General features: G+C 37.7%; 1 protein-coding gene across 2 annotated transcripts in view; it reads right to left on the bottom strand.

The window, feature by feature from the left end:
• Positions 1 to 7,822: 7,822 nt before the first annotated feature.
• MAN2A1 (mannosidase alpha class 2A member 1) overlaps positions 7,823 to 18,430 on the bottom strand; it is a 114,606-nt gene continuing 103,998 nt past the window's right edge. For both annotated transcript variants that reach the window (XM_065744240.1, XM_065744241.1), the window contains 3 exons: positions 17,665 to 17,859; positions 9,218 to 9,328; positions 7,823 to 8,278 (listed from right to left, as the gene is read on the bottom strand). In XM_065744240.1, coding sequence (XP_065600312.1) covers positions 8,126 to 8,278; positions 9,218 to 9,328; positions 17,665 to 17,859 — 459 coding nt within the window. In that variant the 3' untranslated portion in view covers positions 7,823 to 8,125. The remainder of the gene's footprint in view (positions 8,279 to 9,217; positions 9,329 to 17,664; positions 17,860 to 18,430) is intronic.

Genomic DNA, 18,430 nt, shown 5'->3' with positions numbered 1-18,430 from the left:
AAGAAAAGTAGCTGAACACTATAGTAATAAAGAACATACACTGGAAAAAATGGCTGCAATTGCACTGTTAAACGAAGTAATAGGTACATACAGATTTTAAATGTGGACTTCTATAATTTTGTTTGTTTGGTTGGTAGGATGGGTGGGTGTGGGTATGTCTTCTCCTTTTGCTTCAAAAAGGAGTTACATACATTTGAAAAGTTTTCTGGGAGAGCACAGATCTACTGATCCTATACTATAACACACTAATTTTTACAGAATAAGTTAAACATTCAAAATATTGTGCAGTGAATACTTAACACATTAAATATTCGGTATTGAGAGTATGAGAGAGTCTGAAAGTATTGATTTAAAAAGTGTGATTTTAAGTCGTGTTTCTTTGCTGATAGGAGCTATAAACAGTTCTGTTTGGGTTTAAATCAAATTATCCTTTTTCCCACTTTAACTTGACACAGTCTAACTAGACTTCGATTCTAACTGCAAAGTGTAGCTATCGCCTGATAAGAAATGATCTCAGCAAGTCGTTGGGGAGACCAGCTATCTACTTTCTTGAGCTGAGCGGCACCTGCCAGCCTGGCACAGCTGCTGGATAGCCACTATTACCCAAGTGTGGGGACCTGGCTCGTTTGTCACATCTTCTCAGCATATGGCAGTGCCTACCTCCTCACCTGGGAAAACATGTATGTGAGCAAATGTGTTGTACTTCTCTCCTGGAGGAAAATTAACTCACAAACAGCAGTATGAATCTTCATCATGACTTACTATCTTTTCAGTAATTGATTCTCCCATGAGCATTCCTCTTACACTGCCAGACATCATGCTTATCCTACAAGTGAAGCCTGGTGTTTCAGTGCAAAACAAAGCTCTAGCATTATGCAGGTGGTAGCCACATGGCTTACTATTTTGTGTGATGATCAGCAAAATGTTCCCATGTTTTCACAAAATCAAGTACTAAATGAAAAATTGTGATTCTGTTCAACTGCAAGAAGGAAACTGATCGTGGACAAAGAATAAGTGATTCCAGCAGCTTCTAACCACAGCTCAGCCTTGAGTGACAGCAGGAATAGAGGGATACCCTATGTTGTAGCATTGACCTTACAGTGTTCAACAAAACTGTTGTATCAGTCGCAAAAACCAACTGATATTGCCTTTTGGCTTTACATCCTTTTATTTTTCTCTTACTTATTTATTTCTCCCTTTGAATAGATATTCTTTTGGCTATGAGACCTCTCAGTCCAAGCTATCAGATCTACTGATGTAAGATGATATTCCAGTATAATTCAGCCCCAGAAGACTAATCTATGAGCACTGGTAGTTGTGTATATATGTGTAAGACTTACAAGCAGTGAATGTTCCAGTGCATCTAGAGTAGATATTTCTCTGACTCACTCTGCAGAAGACCTATTTATTCTCCCTGTAGACTGAATGCAGAGAACAAGGAAAGAAATCAGTATCTGCTGATGAAAAGCTTTCTTTCCACAGTGGTCTGTATGATCACTATCATGGTTTTTCCTTCTATATGAAATTACTGAATGCTTTTCATTTTTTACTTCAGGACAAACTGCACAAATTCATCTAATTTCAACCCAACCTCTGCTTTGTGCACTAGTTTCCTTTAAGATAGAGAGACATATCCAAGGTCTCATTTCTAATTCCCAGGATTCCTAAAGACTTGGAACAAATAAATAGGGTAGTAGTAAGAAACATAATATTTTAATCACGAAGAAACACTCAAATGCTGGATGGAGGCTAAATGAAGAACGAACAGTAAATTTGTGTAAAAATGTCATGTGCAAGACGTATGTGCCATTGCCTTTTTTAAATATAATTGTAATTCTGAATCACATATTTAAAATAAAATCCTATGCTCATCAAAAATCTTCACTGCAATTAGTCTTTTCATGACTGTAGAAGTAATTAAAAATGGTTGCTTCTATTCACAACTGATGCTTAGAATAATTTCATTCCTATTTCTGCTTTCATCCGTTAGAGCAAGCCATCTTTCAAAGTCAACCTGAAGAATGTCGTGTTATTCCAAAAACTTCTTATTCTGTATTTTTTTTTTGTTTGTTTTAATTCATAGGCACAATGGCTTTAGAACATTTCCTCAGCTAGAACCTCAAGATTAAATATTGTGGTAGTGTTTCTCCTATCTCCTTAAACAACATTTAATGAAGAAATCTGGGTAAATTCTTGAGATCCATGTTCAAGTCATATGTTATTTATTTTGTATGGGTCAAAACAGTAGGAGAATCTCTACCTTTTTCATACAGGACTTCTTTTCAGAGTGGATAAACAAATTCTTTTTCTTTTTTTCTTTTTTTGTACAGGGTTTCTCCATTGTATTGTGCAAAGTTACCCTCACGTTTTGTCTACTTAAACTAAGATGACTACAGTTTGAATTGGCAGGATTTTTCCACTGTCCAAAGGATAGAAATCCACTTGAGCTTTCCAAGTTCTCAAACAATAGTTTCATAGAGTTGCCTGCTGATGCTCAACTATGGAAAATGCTGCAGCGTGCCAACCAGGTTTTTACTGACTCTTGTCCAAGCAGATGCTGTACTCATCTTTCTAGTCTTAGTCAACAAGTCACCATGCCAGTCGCCTTTGTCACCTAATCTTACTGAAGACTTCATGTTTCCTATGATAATATGCTTTTATTCATAATTATCTTTGTTTCTAGTTGCTAAGCTTCTAACTTCTTACATTATTCATAGTCACAAGGACGAATCTCAGATACATTAATAGAAAGTTCTGTGAGATGATCTTGGGTACATGGTTACCCAGTCCCATTTTCTGCAATTGTTTTCCTCTGTCAGATTTTTTTTATCCTTGATATATTTTTTTCTGCCATGACTGAAGCTTTGAGAACAGCAGAAAGTTCAACAGTTTAAAGTAATGATATAATCTCAAAATCTTCCTCCTATTGAAGTCAACAATAGAGCCGTGCATCAATGACTTTTTCTGTCTCAGATGGAATACTTAAATTCTGAGATCTAAGCATCTTCTCTCTGACCTGGAATCAGTTGATTTATCATGGATTCAAAGGAGAACTGTACTTCTAATATGAATATTTGCCTATTGATTTGCCAGTACAATAAATTTACATAATTATTTCCCTGCCTTAAAATGTCTTGAGTGCTGGCCTGCTTTCCTATATACATTTCCCATTAGTACAAATAGAAATAATTGTATTTCTTCTAATTATTAGAACATGGGAAAAAAATTCCTTTCAAAGCAAATCAAATCTTTTCTGTGTCAGATTGATTGTTGTTTCCTGAAGAGTAATATTTTAACAAGGGCTGAATTCAAAATCGTAACAGAATTTCAAATTTGCTAGTTATTTGTCCCACAGCTTAGACCAAAGATGACTGTGGTAACTGGATAATTCTATTAATGTAGTACTAATGATACAAAAGTATAAAGAAAATATCCAAATGCTCAGTTCTTCCAATGAGATTTTAGCTTTTCTAGTAGTGTGGACTACGGCTTTTTAAGAATTCTGTGTATCCAAACCTGTATCCTGTAGGAAAGATCATAGAATCATAGAATCACCAAGGTTAGAGAAGACCACCTACAAGATCATCCAGTCCAACCATCCATCTATCACCACTAATTCTCACTAAATCATGCCACTCAACACAACGTTCAAACATTCCTTGAACACCTCCAGGGTTTGTGACTCCACTATCTGCCTGGGCAGCCCACGCAGTGCCTGACCACTCTTTAAGAGAATATTTCCTTAATGTCCAACCTGAATCTCCTCTAGTGCAACTTGAAGGCATTCTCTCTAGTCATCAACCTGGAATTGTGCAAGGCCTTTGACGTGGTTCCCCACCACATCCTTATCTCTAAATTGGAGATGCATGGATTTGAGGGGTAGACTATTTGGTGGATGAGAAACTGGTTGAAGGGCTGTAGGCAGAGGGTTGTGGTGAATGGCACTATGTTCAAGTGGAGGCTGGTGATGGGTGGTGTCCCAAAAGGGCCTGTTTTGGGACCAGTACTCTTCCACATCTTCATCAACTGCATTGATGATGGGCTTGACTGCACCCTCAGCAAGTCTGCCAAGACACCAAGCTGAGTAGTGTAGTTGACATGTTAGAGGGAAAGGATACCATCCAGAGGGACCTTGACAAACTTGAAATGTGGGCCTGTGTGAACTTAATGAGGTTCAACATTAAGGTTTTGCACTGGGAGTAATCCCAGATATGCATACAGATATAAACCCTCAATCTTCTGGAGAACTGTCTATTCCTGTAAAATCAGATTACTGATTCTCTCTTAATGTGACTATATTGATTGTTTTATGGTTGCTTCTCAATTTTGTGCTTACAGAGCCAAGTTCTGCTTACAGATCATCTTTCTGTTTTTCCTAAAAAATTTCCAGTTGTCTTTGTTTTGAAAAACTTTTGGTATCTTAGAAGAAAATGCCAGGTTCCAGTAATTGAGGTATGAGCTTTCCTGCTTGATGGATGTGTGTGGCACACATGGAATGGTGCTAATAAGCAGGACAGGTACTGTTGGGATAAAACAAATGTCTCCAGTCTAGTGATACACATAACATGAGTTCACAGACTGTGTCATTTGAAAGGCGTTCCTTTAGTAGGCACCATACAGCAGAAAGATTTGCTTATGTGAAGGAGCTGAAGCTCTGAAATGCGTTCTTGCTTCTGCAGTTCAAAGAGTACAAGTGTACAGTCACTATGGAAATACTTCTAACTGTTCTCTCATTACCCTCAGCATAGTTAAATAATTTATATAAAGGAAGGATGCAAATGTAGGTAACACATTATTGCTACTACAAGGGAATTCTTGCAGAATAAACCTAGTGATGTAACATGTACCATAAATACTACCACAAAAATCTGCATTTGAAAGACTTCCAGATCCAGCGTCTGTATCACTACAGATGTGCACAGGTAAATGTGGAATCTGCTATTCAAAAATATTGTGTACCCATGTATACTTGAAATACAGTAAAGTATATTTCAGGAAGATTTTACTTGTACATTCAATACAAATGGTCATGATGATACCAACTGATTTCAGAGCAGGACAGTCTTATAAGGTGATGTGGTACTTCAGATTGGACCTAAAGCCAGCACTGCCAGTGCACACAGACATTTTATACTTCTATTCTTTATCCAGAAACAAGTGTTAAAATCTTGGGGACCTATATGGTATGTGTATACTCTTGGCATCTTTCATCATCAGTGCATCTCACTACATGTGATCCTAATTCTCAAATGCTATTGATATATGAATCGTTTTACAGTAAACAATGATAACTTTTCACTTTTGAACTAGTTACTGCTAAGGCATTAACAACACTGAACACATCTCACAATAACATCATCTTTTATTAGAGATCCTATTTTACATATCCCCATAAGATATAAAACCTTCAAAGAGAAAATATCAAAAACCTTCAATTTAAATCAGTTTGTTTCAGGCAATATGAGTGAGTAAAAACAAAGACATTTAAGAGGAACATAAAAAAAATAAATCAGTACAGGTATAACTAGTATGGAAATTAATTACAAGGTTTAAATCTTTTTAAAATTTTTATACAGCATTGTCTTTAAAGCCATCCTAGCTGAAAGAAAGGATGTTTTGTTTTCTTAACCAGTAGTTTTAAAACCAGTAGCTAAAAAAAACCAAACCAGAAAATACAAGAATATAACCAAGTTGAATGGTGAAAGTGCAGGGAAAAAAAATTTCACTGGGATTTCATAACAAAAAACTTAATCTAAGGTGATACCGTGAACTGCTGAGAGAAAAAAAAAATCAATAGTCACATTCAGAACCAATTAAACTAAAATTTATTTTCAGACTTCGGAGTTTTGACTTAGTTACAGATTTCAGGAATGTCTCATTTCAAATTGAAAGCTGTTCTGTTGCTAAGCAAAAACAATGCAAAGTTAGAGAGAACAGTGATTAAATCTCCTGGTTAAGAGAGATGCAGGCATCATGATTGTACAGCTGATGATAAACAGTACAATGCTATCTGATCTTTTGGAAGCAATTCCAATGGTAAAATACTTTAAAACCTTATTGCATCGAGATTTTACCTTTCTGCTTCACAAAACACGAAAGATATTGAAAGCTCTCTTGCACAGAACACAGAAAAGTCTCAGAAGCATTTTAATTCTAAAGATGCAGTAAAATAAACATTATGGGAACCTTCTGCTGGCAAGTCTACCGAGCTTTGACTTCCAACAACAAAAGTATTTTCAATTACTATAGCTAAGAAAACTTACAGTACATGTTTATTGCATGAAAACATCAATTTCTTGGAACTGATTCTTTCATCTGTGGTTAGTGGTTCTTATATTTTTGACATAACTTGCACCAGATTCTGCTAAGTTTTCCACTAACCACAGAATATACAGTAGAGATTGAATCAAACAGGGCAAATCTACACAATCCTGATGGAAATCCAACCCATGACAATGCAAAGAATTAAAGTTTCACTTGAATTTTCTTTTAAGATAGCCTGTAGCTACAAGATATAATTTGATACACCATGGAACAATAATGATGAATTTAAATACAGTAGGTAATATTAGAGTTAGAAAATAGCACACTTTTTTTTACCAGTTACAATGACTTTCCATGCAATAATATTGAAGATAAATGATGATGTTTGGAAGGGTAAACAAGAGATGGAAGAAAGATGAAGATATGTGAAGGCTAGTAAAGGGGATAATACTCAAGTGTATGTTTATGTGTGTTAACTGTAAACAGTAGCTCTAGTTAGGGAGTATTTTTCACACTTGAATGGCTTCGGCACTAAATATGAATCAGTTAGTGTGTGAAAATAAAGCCAAAAGTAAGACTCCATTCTTCAGTAACATGAATATGTGAACACTGGTAATGTAACTGAGGTTACAAATTATTATGCTTAAAATATAGGCACATGATTCTGAATGCACAGGTCACAGAATCTGTGACAGGCAAGCACGTGTTTTGATGGGTTTGCAAACTATGTCTTGCTCACTATGAACTTTCTGCATCGAGTTGCAATTTCCTTGAAAGCAGCTGAATTTAGATTTTTACAGTAATTTTTTTGTCTGCTTTGTATCATGACATCATTTTAATACATTCAAATAGTCAAAATGCTCAGAATAAGATAGTATAAACTTGGCGCAGGAGGACATAGATCAGAGTGTGGCCAGCATTGTCAAACAGGAGATACACAGTTTAAGTATTATATAAACTACCTTTCCCCAAAAAACATTAACATAGACACCAAAATTGTAACAAGACATATCAAAAAATAAGGCACATTTATCTTGATATGGTAATCTTGAAATAGAAAACTCACTTCAGAGAACATCGATATCTAAATGAGTTTTATAAAAAATCTTGTATTCATGATAAGTATGGAGATTTCTCATCATGTATAATGGAATAATTGCACGTATCCCAGTGTGTCAAGTAACAAAATGGGAGTTTTATTAAATGTTTCCATTGCAAAATTATTTTGTAGGTTTATGTTTTCTATTTACATAATTCAGGTGAATGGCAGAAGTATTAAGATCTACCACCACTTGTCACAAGTACTGCAGGCTTTCATTTTACCACAATTAAAGATCCCCTTTTTCACAGAGTAAATTGAAATTAATTGTGGAATAATTTGAGATTACTGTCATTTATATAAATGATTGCAAGTTTTTGGAAATCAGCTAGTGGTTCCAAAGCTGAATCAGGGCTTCCTGTACTGAATTATTTGTACATAAATTTATCAGCAATCTGCAAAGAAAGCAGTTTAAAACCCAATCCCCTTCTTATGAAAATTAAAACACCAGAAACATAATTAGCATTTAACCTGAGATTTAATCTGTTGGGAGGTTAACATCCTTATAAATTTCTTCACTTGTTGCATTAATGTATTAACTCATACTGATGTTGGTATTTTATGAAAGAAAAAAAAAAAAAAAGAAAAATTGCTCGCAACATGGCTTTTCACTGTGTTGGTAAAAAGAAAAAATTAGACAATGCATGTTTTCCTCACAGTATCCAGAAGATGGAATAATAGTAATGTGCTTCTTATTGCACGTAAAACTTTGAGGAGATAATAGCAGATTCCTCTTCTCTATCTGAGTATTACAGCCAGACTTCATCTTAGTCGAATCCGGAATGTATTTATCTCCATAGAACTCATATTTATTTCACTCATATTTCTGGCATCTGGAGGTGAATGCATCAAAGATAAAGATGCAGGTGTAAGACTTTCCACGTGGAATTTGTTAAAGAGTTTATGCACCTTTACCTGCAGAAAATAAATAAATTAGAAAATACAGTAGGAAATACAGTAATTCAATAATTCAGTAGGAAATACAGTAATAAAAGAAATGAAAATACAGTAGTTTCTTAAACTTTACTTCAATTTCATCTCCAATATGCTGATGAAATACCCTTTACAGGTATTAGTGCAATGATTCTTGCAATACAATTACTGAGTACTTCCATGATGCCTAAACACTATACACTAAACACTATACACTATACCTTACTCTAACGTAAACCAGAATATTTAAAACATGATCAGAAATGTCTGGATTACAATTTTCCTTTTATCTAAAAACAAAGCTATTCTTCTCCTTCAAGAAGAATTTGAAATCCATTTCAAGATCTGCTGTCAAAAATTTTAGACACTGTAGAAATTATTACCCAGCCCACTGCCCGTGCTATCATTTACAACAAAGTTATATAACTTATATGGAATTGCTTTTACAAAGCACATCAATTTTATAGCATTTGTAAAACAGTCAGATATTTGTATGCTTTATACACTGTAATAAGGATATTTTCAAAGTACAACTCACATAACTTTCAGACACGTTAACTGAAACTATTCAAAAGAAGACATTTCAGAATTTGTAAAATGACTCTCTTAGATGAAGTTGTTTATACTATACCATTCTCAAAGTGTCAGATAAATACTGCTCTGTTATATGAAAACTACATTTACAGGAGGCTAGTAAGACTAAATTTGACCTAAAGGTTAACTTGCAGATGCTTACATTGTCATTTCCACACAACAGCAGAACCACATCCTTATTAAATTGAAAGTAGATCTGAAGATAAACTTACCTATAATCCTGCATTTCTTAAGAAATATCAACTTACACTTCAACAGCAATATACTTTAAATATCACTGTTGCAGCAATACTTGCAAGGTAAACTATCCATAAAACATCAGCATACCTTTCCCTGAGTGGTGGAACAGAGCAGACCCATGCCTCTGTTTGAAAATCTACAATCAAATCCCTTTCTGTGAAGAATCAGAGCAGCTTCATCAGATGGCTCAGTATCTACCTGCAAACAAACAAGATGTTACTCACAAAAGTAGCAGAGTCAGCACAATATTTAAGACCTTGTAAGATTATCACTACCTTAAAATGACAGAACTGCTCATGCCTTAAATAACATGCAGCCTAAACTGAACATTTCTTTTATTGTCTGTAAGATTAAACATAAAAATGACTAAATGGCAAAGTGATTTTACATAAACAGATACTACTGAATGTGAATTCAAGTGAACAAAGGAATTCAGGGGTCAATAAATTCACATGCACAAGAAGACTCAGAATGTCAGTGTAGCTCTCGTAGCTTCCCAAATAAATTTTATGGCAGAAACAAAAGAAATTAGAAAGCATATTGTAATTACAATAGCTAGTTGTAAATAATATTGAGGTTGGAAATGATAGTGTGTGTATGGATAAAGATCAGGGGGATGGTCTTTAGGGGTGACATCGTGGTGGGGGTCTGTTATAGACCACCTAGTCAGGGTGAAGAGATAGATGAGGTACTCTATAAGCAACCAGTAGATGTTGCACAATGGCCAGCACTTGTTCCCATGGGGGACTTCAACTTCCCTGATATATGCTGGAAATATAATACTGCACAGAGGAAGAAGTCCATGAGATTTCTAGAATGTGTGGATGATTGCTTCCTGACACAGCTGGTGCAAGAGCCTACCAGGTGAGATGCCTTGCTAGACCTGCTCTTCACTAACAGGGAAGGACTAGTAGGAGATGTGAAGGTTGGAGATTGTCTTGGCCAGAGTGACCATGAAATGGTGGAGTTTGCTATTCTTGGTGACGTCAAGAGGGTGACTAGCAAAACTGCTACCTTGGACTTCTGGAGACTTTGACCTGTTCAGGACGCTTGTTGCAAGGGACCCTTGGGACTCGCACCTGAGGGGTAAAGGGGTCCAGGAAGCCTGGATGCTCCTCAAGATGGAAATCTTAAAGGCACAGGAGCAGGCTGTCCTGGAGTCCCGTAAGTCGAGCCGGAGGGGGAAAAAGACCAGTGTGGATGAACCGGGAACTTTTGTTGAGACTCCGAGAGAAAAAGAGAGTCTATGTCCTCTGGAAGATGGGACAGGCTACTTGGGGAGACTACAGAGAACTGGCCAAGATCTGCAGGCAGGAAGTCAGAAATGCAAAAGCCCAGCTTGAACTTAGACTGGCTACTGCAGTAAAGGAGAACAGGAAATCCTTTTACAAATATATAAACAGCAAGAGAAAAACTATGGAGAATTTTTCTCCTTTACTTGATGAGGCAGGGAATGCAACCACGGATGATAAGGAAAAGGCTGAGGTTCTCAATGCCTTCTTCACATCTGTCTTTAATAGACAGAGCAGTTGTCCACAGGGTACTTGCCCTGACCTGGAAGTCTGGGACAGAGTGCATAATGCACCCCCTGTGATCCAAGCAGAGACGGTCAGAGATCTACTCCTCCATCTGAACTGCCACAAGTCCATGGGGCCAGATGGGATCCACCCAAGGGTGCTGAGGGAGCTGGCAGAGGTGATTGCCAAGCCGCTTTCTGCCATCTATGAGAATTCCTGGTTATCTGGAGAGGTCCCACAAGATTGGAGTATTGCCGATGTGACTCCCATCTACAAGAAAGGCTGTAAGGAAGACCCAGGGAACTACAGGCCTGTCAGCCTGACCTCGGTATCAGGGAAAGTTATGGAGCAGATGATCTTGAGGGAGATCACACGGCACGTCCATGGCAACCAGGGGATCAGACCCAGCCAGCACGGGTTCACCAAGGGCAGGTCGTGCTTGTCCAACCTCATCTCCTTCCATGACTGGGTGACCAGACAGGTAGATGAGGGAAAGGCTGTTGATGTAGTCTACCTGGACTTCAGCAAGGCCTTTGACACGGTCTCCCACATTATTCTCCCGAGGAAACTGGCTGCCCGTGGTGTGGACAGGTTCACTCTTCTCTGGGTGGAAAACTGGCTGGAAGGCCGAGCCCAGAGGGTAGTGGTTAATGGAGTTAAGTCCAGCTGGCGTCCTGTTACGAGTGGTGGCCCTCAAGGGTGAGTTTTGGGGCCCATCTTGTTTAATATCTTTATTGATGACCTAGACGAGGGGATTGAGTGTACCCTCAGTAAGTTTGCAGATGACACCAAGTTGGGAGGATGTGTCAAACTGCCTGAGGGTAGGGAGGCCCTTCAGAGGGATCTGGATAGGCTGAACAGCTGGGCTGAGCTCAATGGGATGAGGTTCAATAAGACCAAGTGCCGGGTCCTGCACTTTGGCCACAATAACCCCATGCAATGCTATAGGCTTGGGGCAGAATGGCTTGAAGAATGTAGAGAGGAAAAGGACCTGGGGGTGTTGGTTGATGCTCGGCTTACCATGAGCTGGCAGTGTGCCCAGGTGGCCAAGAAGGCCAACAGCATCCTGGCCTGTATGAGAAATAGTGTAGCCAGCAGGAGCAGGGAGGTGATCATCCCCCTGTACTCAGCTCTGGTACGGCCGCACCGCACCTCGAGTACTGTGTTCAGTTTTGGGCCCCTCACTACAAGAAGGACATTGAGGCCCTGGAGCGTGTTCAGAGAAGGGCAACAAAACTGGTGAGGGGTCTGGAGCACAAGTCTTATGAGGAGCGGCTGAGGGAGCTGGGATTGTTTAGTCTGGAGAAGAGGAGGCTCAGAGGAGACCTTATTGCACTCTATCACTTCCTGAAGGGGGGTTGTGGTGAGGAGGGGGTGGGCCTCTTCTCCCTGATAAATAACGACAGGACGAGAGGGAATGGCCACAAGTTGCGCCGGGGAAGATTTAGATTAGACCTGAGGAAACATTTTTTTTCTGAAAGAGTGGTCAGGCACTGGGATGGCCTGCCTAGGGAGGTGGTTGAGGCACCGTCCCTAGCGCTGTACAAGAAGCGTTTAGATGAGGTGCTAAGGGATTTGATTTAGTAGTTCAGTGGGTAGGGATAGTGATAGGAGGATGGTTGGACTAGATGATCTTGTAGGTCCTTTCCAACCTAATGTATCTATGAATCTATGAATATGACTATGATTATGTTTATCAAATTTTCCTTTTGTAATCTGCCCTGTAAAATCTCACTCAGCTTAGAATATCTGTGAAATCACACACTAACATACAAACATTAAATAATTACAGACAAGACACGTGGTGCTCTTGAGCCTCAGTAGGCATCACAGAGTTATCCACAATCTCAACTTTCCAGTTTGGAATAAATTACTAAAATTTTTTGGACAAACAGACACATAAATACTTAAGTCGGAATCTTGTTTTGACAGTCATATCTGAAAACAGTCATATCTGAGAACACAGAATGCTTCCCATGGTTGGGAAGCTGCACTCACCTGTCATTTATTTTGTATCATGTAATTTATTTCATTGCATGCATTTTCTATTTCAATTCTTCAGCCCTACATTTTATTAAATATTTAATAAAGTGGTATAAGCGTTGTTTGACTTTTTTTTTAAACGTTATTTAACTTGAGTTGTTCATTGACATTTTCTCCCAGCAATCTCTCTCGTGAGTCACATTCATTCCTGGTACTTCAGTAAGATCTACTGCCTTGGAGAAGCCTGTGTCAACAAGCATGAGGCATTTTGTGAAGCTTTATCTCTTTGAGTTGTAACAAATAAGTGGTGTCAATAGATTAAGTCTTCAGATACAAATCAGGTTTCTTCTAATAGAGTAGATCTTGGAACAAAAGCTTGAACCAGTTTTTTTGAAATACAGCATGACATAGCTTCACAGTACTACAGATTCACAGCTGTAAATATAATTCAAATAACAAAATGATAAACTCAAGTGTAATTTTTAAGCAAGTCTTCTTTTTAAAAGAATAAATGTACTCAGTGGCACTTGACGATATTTTGCAGTAAGATGCTGACATGTAAGAAAGTTGCGTAGTTTACGAAGTCAGAGCACATCTCAGTCTGAGAAGATTTTCATCAACAACACAGCTTTTAACCACCTAAAATCATACTGTTAATTAATGAATGGAATCCACGGTAAAATAATTTAAACAGGTTTAATATGCTTCCTTAATATCTGTAGTGGTTGAAAAAGATTTTATATTGTTCACTGAAACAGCAGCTCCACTTACAAGATTAAGTTAATAATAATGATGCACCAAGATTATTTTCAGTTTCCAAGTATGTAATAGTTAATTGTCACTCACATGGAAAAGTGGCTGCACTTAGAAGTAGACATTAATACACTATCAAAATATTAATGGCTGTCTAAACATTAGAGAAGTATTAAAATTCATACCAGAAACCCTGACTTTTGATGGGGTTAACTGATGTTAAGAATGACAAGATAGTAAGTAAATATTAAAACTTTATCTTCAGTAGAATTACCTTGCAGTCACTTCCATCATAACAAATGCAGTGCAACTGACAGTATGAAAATTTTGCTTCTTAGGTTTTTTAAATTAAATATTATCTTAACTAAGTTTTAAAATGTTTAAAACATAAAGATAATTAATGGCATTTTCAGGAAGTGAGTTTTGATAAGTATAAACATGATGTAATAGTCAAGATTTCTTTCCAGGACTTAGCATGCAAAAGGCACCCATCATTCATTACTAAAAGAGGTGTAAGACTGAGCAAGCTGCCACAGTTTCCACATCCACTTCAACTTATCTGTTCTTCTATCATCTCTAGGTAAATTAGATCACATCTGTGTGTGCCTAAGGGAAAGTCTGAGCAAAAATGAAACTAACTTATAACTCATACACTTACTAAACATGGCTGTGTGACCTGCATGAAAACTGCTAACAAATTTCTTAGTGTCTAGGATAGAGGAATATCCTTAATCTTGCAAAACCTCATAGCAAAAAGCATTTATATTTGGTGTAAGGGACAAATGAACTCCGTTTTTAAATCTCAATGTCCTGTCCACTTATAGTAGGCAAAATCGTTGTCAAATAAGACATCTGGTGTTGGAATTCTACATGACAGGATCATATCCAATGGCATCTTTTCCATCCATAAGGGAGTTTGAAGTGAAGTGAGAATTTCCCTTTTTCTCATTTACATTTTAATGCATTTTCATGAATTCTAATTTCTACCTTAAATCTTAAATATATATATATATTAGTTTAGTACTCTTTTATGTGAAATTGTTATAATTTCTTGAAAATCTACTTCTTGTCTAATAACCAATACAACGAAGAAAAGTTGACGGATGGCAGTAAACAACTCTCAGAGGAAAGATGGAGGCACTCTGTGACACATCCTGATCCACTCTCAAGCCAACCGCATTGCTTTCAAAGGAAAGGCAAGTGATGTCATCTACCTGGTCTTCTGTAAAGCCTATGACATGGTCTCCTACCACATCCTTATCTCTAAATTGGATAAATATATATCTGAAGGGCAGACTACTCAGTGGATACGGAATTGGTTAGAAGGCTGCAGCCAAAGGACAGTGGTGAACGGCTCCATGACCTGGTGGAGGCTGGTAATGAGCAGTGTTCCCAGAGGCTCATCTTGGGACCAGTACTCTTTAACATCTTTATCAATGACATAGAGGTTGAGATTGAGTGCACCCTCAGCAAGTTTGCTGATGGCACACAGCTAAGTGCTGTGGTTGACAGAGCAGAAGGAAGGGGTGTCATCCAGAGAGATCTCAATAAAAAACTCAAAAAGTGGCCCTTTTGCTATTTAAAGATACCTTCCAACTCTGAGGATTCCATGACTCCATGACTGCTGAGGTCCCCTGCAACACAAACCATCCTATTGTTCTATGATAATACTTTACTATACCACTTGGACACACAGATCTAAGACTCCAGATGGGATCCATATAAGGGTGCTAAAGGAGCTGGCACAAGCCACTTTCAATACTGTACCAGTAGCCTCAGCTAAGTGGGGAGGTCCCAGGTGACTAGAAGCTGCCAAGGTGAGTCCATCAACAGGCAGAGCAGGAAGGAGAAACGGGGGATGTCAGTCTGATCTTTGTACCAGGAAAGGCTATGGAGCAGACCATCATTACTACTGTTACACAGCACAAGCAGAACAACAGCTGAACAGAGCCAGACAGCATGGGTTTATGAAAAGCAGATCCTGACTGATCTCATTCTATGAGAAGACAACATACTTAGTGGACAAGGGAAAAGCTGTTACTTAGATTTCGACTTTAGCAAAGTCTTTCTCCTGGAGAAACTGGATGAAGATGTTCTGTCTGCTGAGTAAAAAACAGGCTGTATAGCCAGGCCTGAAGGGCTGTTGTGAATGGAGTTAAATCCAGTTGGCAACTGGACACAAGTAGTGCTCCTAAGGACTCAGTATCGGCACCAGCTTTATCAACAATGCCGTGATTGCTGGGGACAGGGTGAATCCTCAGTGAATTTGCCAATGACACCAAGTTGGACAGGACTGTTCACCTGTTTGAGGGTAGAAAGGCTCTACAGAGGGATGTGGATAAGCTAAGGTTAATGAATTGTGTCCAATTGTACAGCATTCAACAAGGCTAAATGCTGTGTGATGAACCTGGCTGTCAGTCTTTGGTCAGGTGATAAGGAATAGGACTGAACGAAATGGCCTCAGGCTGCATCACAGAAAGTTTCAATTGGATATCAGGATGAATTTTGTCACAGAAAAAGTGCTCAGGCACTGGGAGAGGCTGCCCAGGGAAGTGGTGGAGTTGCCACTCTTGAATGTATTTAAAAGACATGTGAATGCAGCACTCAGGGACATGCTTCAGCAGTGGATCTGTCATGATAGGTGGATGACCTTGAAAGTCTTTTCAAACCTAAGTGATTCTATGATTCAGCAGCAGAAGCTATGAGTATAGGAGTAGTCTACATTTCCATCAAAAAACAAACAAACAAAAAAAAAACCATCACACCACATCACTTGGCCAGAATTATGGCATTTGCCTTAGAAAATAGAAAAAGGAGACAGAAAATCAGAAGTTAATTGAAAAGGCCTTTTTGCATGTCTGAAAGACTTTTCAAAGCTCAGCACCATTTTTGCAGTAGGCAATAATCATTCTGTATCTGTAACAGTAAGTGCCCCCATCCTGTGCCTAGTAACAGTTTTCACTTCAAAGTATACACAGAGTAATGCTGCAAACTTAAGAGTTGTCAATCAAGTAAGCAATGAACCACAGTGTTGTGGACAGTGAAGAAATCATAGCCTCAAGCAACTTTATGCCAACTGGGATAATGTGGTTGGCATAGTCTAGATAACTAAAAATTCACCTATAAATAATATTGAACAGAACAGCTGATGCACAGTCAGCTTTCCCTTCTAATATTTACTGCAATATATAAAAAGGTCTACCCCTGAACTTGACATACAGGAAAATAAACAGATGATGCTGAGCTGACAAGGTAAATGGAAACATTTTACAGCAAAGCATGCAACATGCATTTCACATAAAGATTTAATTTAATACAAAGCTTCCTCCTGACTCTTCAAGGGCATTAGACCCACAGAATCAAGAGTCAGTTCACTCTGAAATTGAAAATAAGAAAATAATAGCTGAAGGAGTTCACATGAGAATGAAATACTAACAGAAAGTGCGAGACAGCGAACTAAGCTCTAAAGTAATGATTGAGACTGAAAATGATCAGCCTTGGCCAGTTAAAGTCAGCTGTCCTGATTCTGTCCCCTCCCAGCCCTTTGCTAGTATGAGCTGGGAAACTGGAATGGTCTTCACTCTGTACAACATTGCTTAGCAATAGTCATAAACATCAGGGTGCTATCGACATTTGTTTTTTTCTTGGAACTAAAACTAATACCAGATACTCTGAAGAAAACAATTCTGTCCTAGCTGAAACTCAGACACAGATGCCTCAGTTTGTTTTTAGATCATGCCAAGGATCAGTTTAACAAGATCCCAGGATGTTAAGTTGATATCAGTATAGTTAAAAATGGTCTTGTATTGACATATAAGAATACTGTAAGAATTTATGTCATTGGGTGTTAAGATATGGTAGATTGTCATCAGGTCCACCAAAAGGAATCAGATGGAACAAGATGCTTTATTAAAAGCAAAAACTAGTAAACTCAGAGCAAGGTTTACTGAAATTTAAGTAAATTTAATTCTTAATATAAAAGAGGCTGAAGTATTTGACCTAAGTAACCTTTCTTTGCTAAAACTGTGGTAATCTATCGAAATATGCCCTCTCCAGAGACAGAAAAATGTACTGCGCATTTTAATATTTTGTGAAAACGAAGTTGTTCTATTTCACAATCCTTCATGACCGCCGCATAGGCACAATTCTTGCAAAAATAACAAAAACAAGCCATTACAATATAGTGTATAATGTAAGAAATTCATACACTACTTCCCTAGAAAAAATTATTTGATTAAACTATACTAATAAAATGCTGATTAAAAAGCTGCTTAATCTTACCTTTGATTGGATTGTCCTCAGATTAACTAGATGAATATCACAAGGCATAGATGACATGAGCGGAGAAAAAGTATTCAACATCTCTGGGACACCTGAATCTGCATATGTTGTCATTGGAATTACAGGATGATTTAAGAAATAAGAAGTCATATGGCTAAGAAGTGAGGGAAAACTGACTGATTCCTTCTCTTCATTCTGTAAAACACAAGAGAAAACAGTAATAAAATTAAGTTACTATAGCAACATGTCTAAACTTCTAAACCGATTTGCTTTACATATGATTCCACTGATTTAAGAGAAACTTTCTTCGTAGAATGTCCATTCAAAGACTTTGGGAAAAAAATTCTGATCACCTGCAAGTTGTTTTTTCTAGTAGCAGAAGACCCTCCTGATTTACAAATCATTACTATGTCTTCCAAAATAGTCATCAGATATCTCTTTTTATACCACTATGCAACCTTTCATGTTAGCAAATTGTTCTCAATTATTCAGTATTTACATGAATGCTGAAATCAAAATACAAGTTTGCAGGCTTTCATTCCTCTATTTCTTATTTTTCCCCACTTTGTTCAAATTCACCTAACTTGAATCCTATCTCCTAATCTATTTTTACATCTAATATATTAAAACTGTTTTCAGGAGGAAGTTGCAATCTTTGACTTGATTCACAATGCAGCTTACTTTCAGTGGTTTTATTTCCACACCACGCCAGCAGGAACTGAAGAGAATCCTTTCCTAGTTTATAGAAGTGTTCCTTGAGTGCTTT

This window comes from Cyrtonyx montezumae, unplaced genomic scaffold (genome assembly GCF_038088225.1).
Source record: "Cyrtonyx montezumae isolate F1298 unplaced genomic scaffold, pur_monq_1.0 scaffold_30, whole genome shotgun sequence".
Taxonomy (NCBI): Eukaryota; Metazoa; Chordata; class Aves; order Galliformes; family Odontophoridae; genus Cyrtonyx; species Cyrtonyx montezumae.
This window is presented reverse-complemented; position numbering and strand designations above follow the sequence as displayed.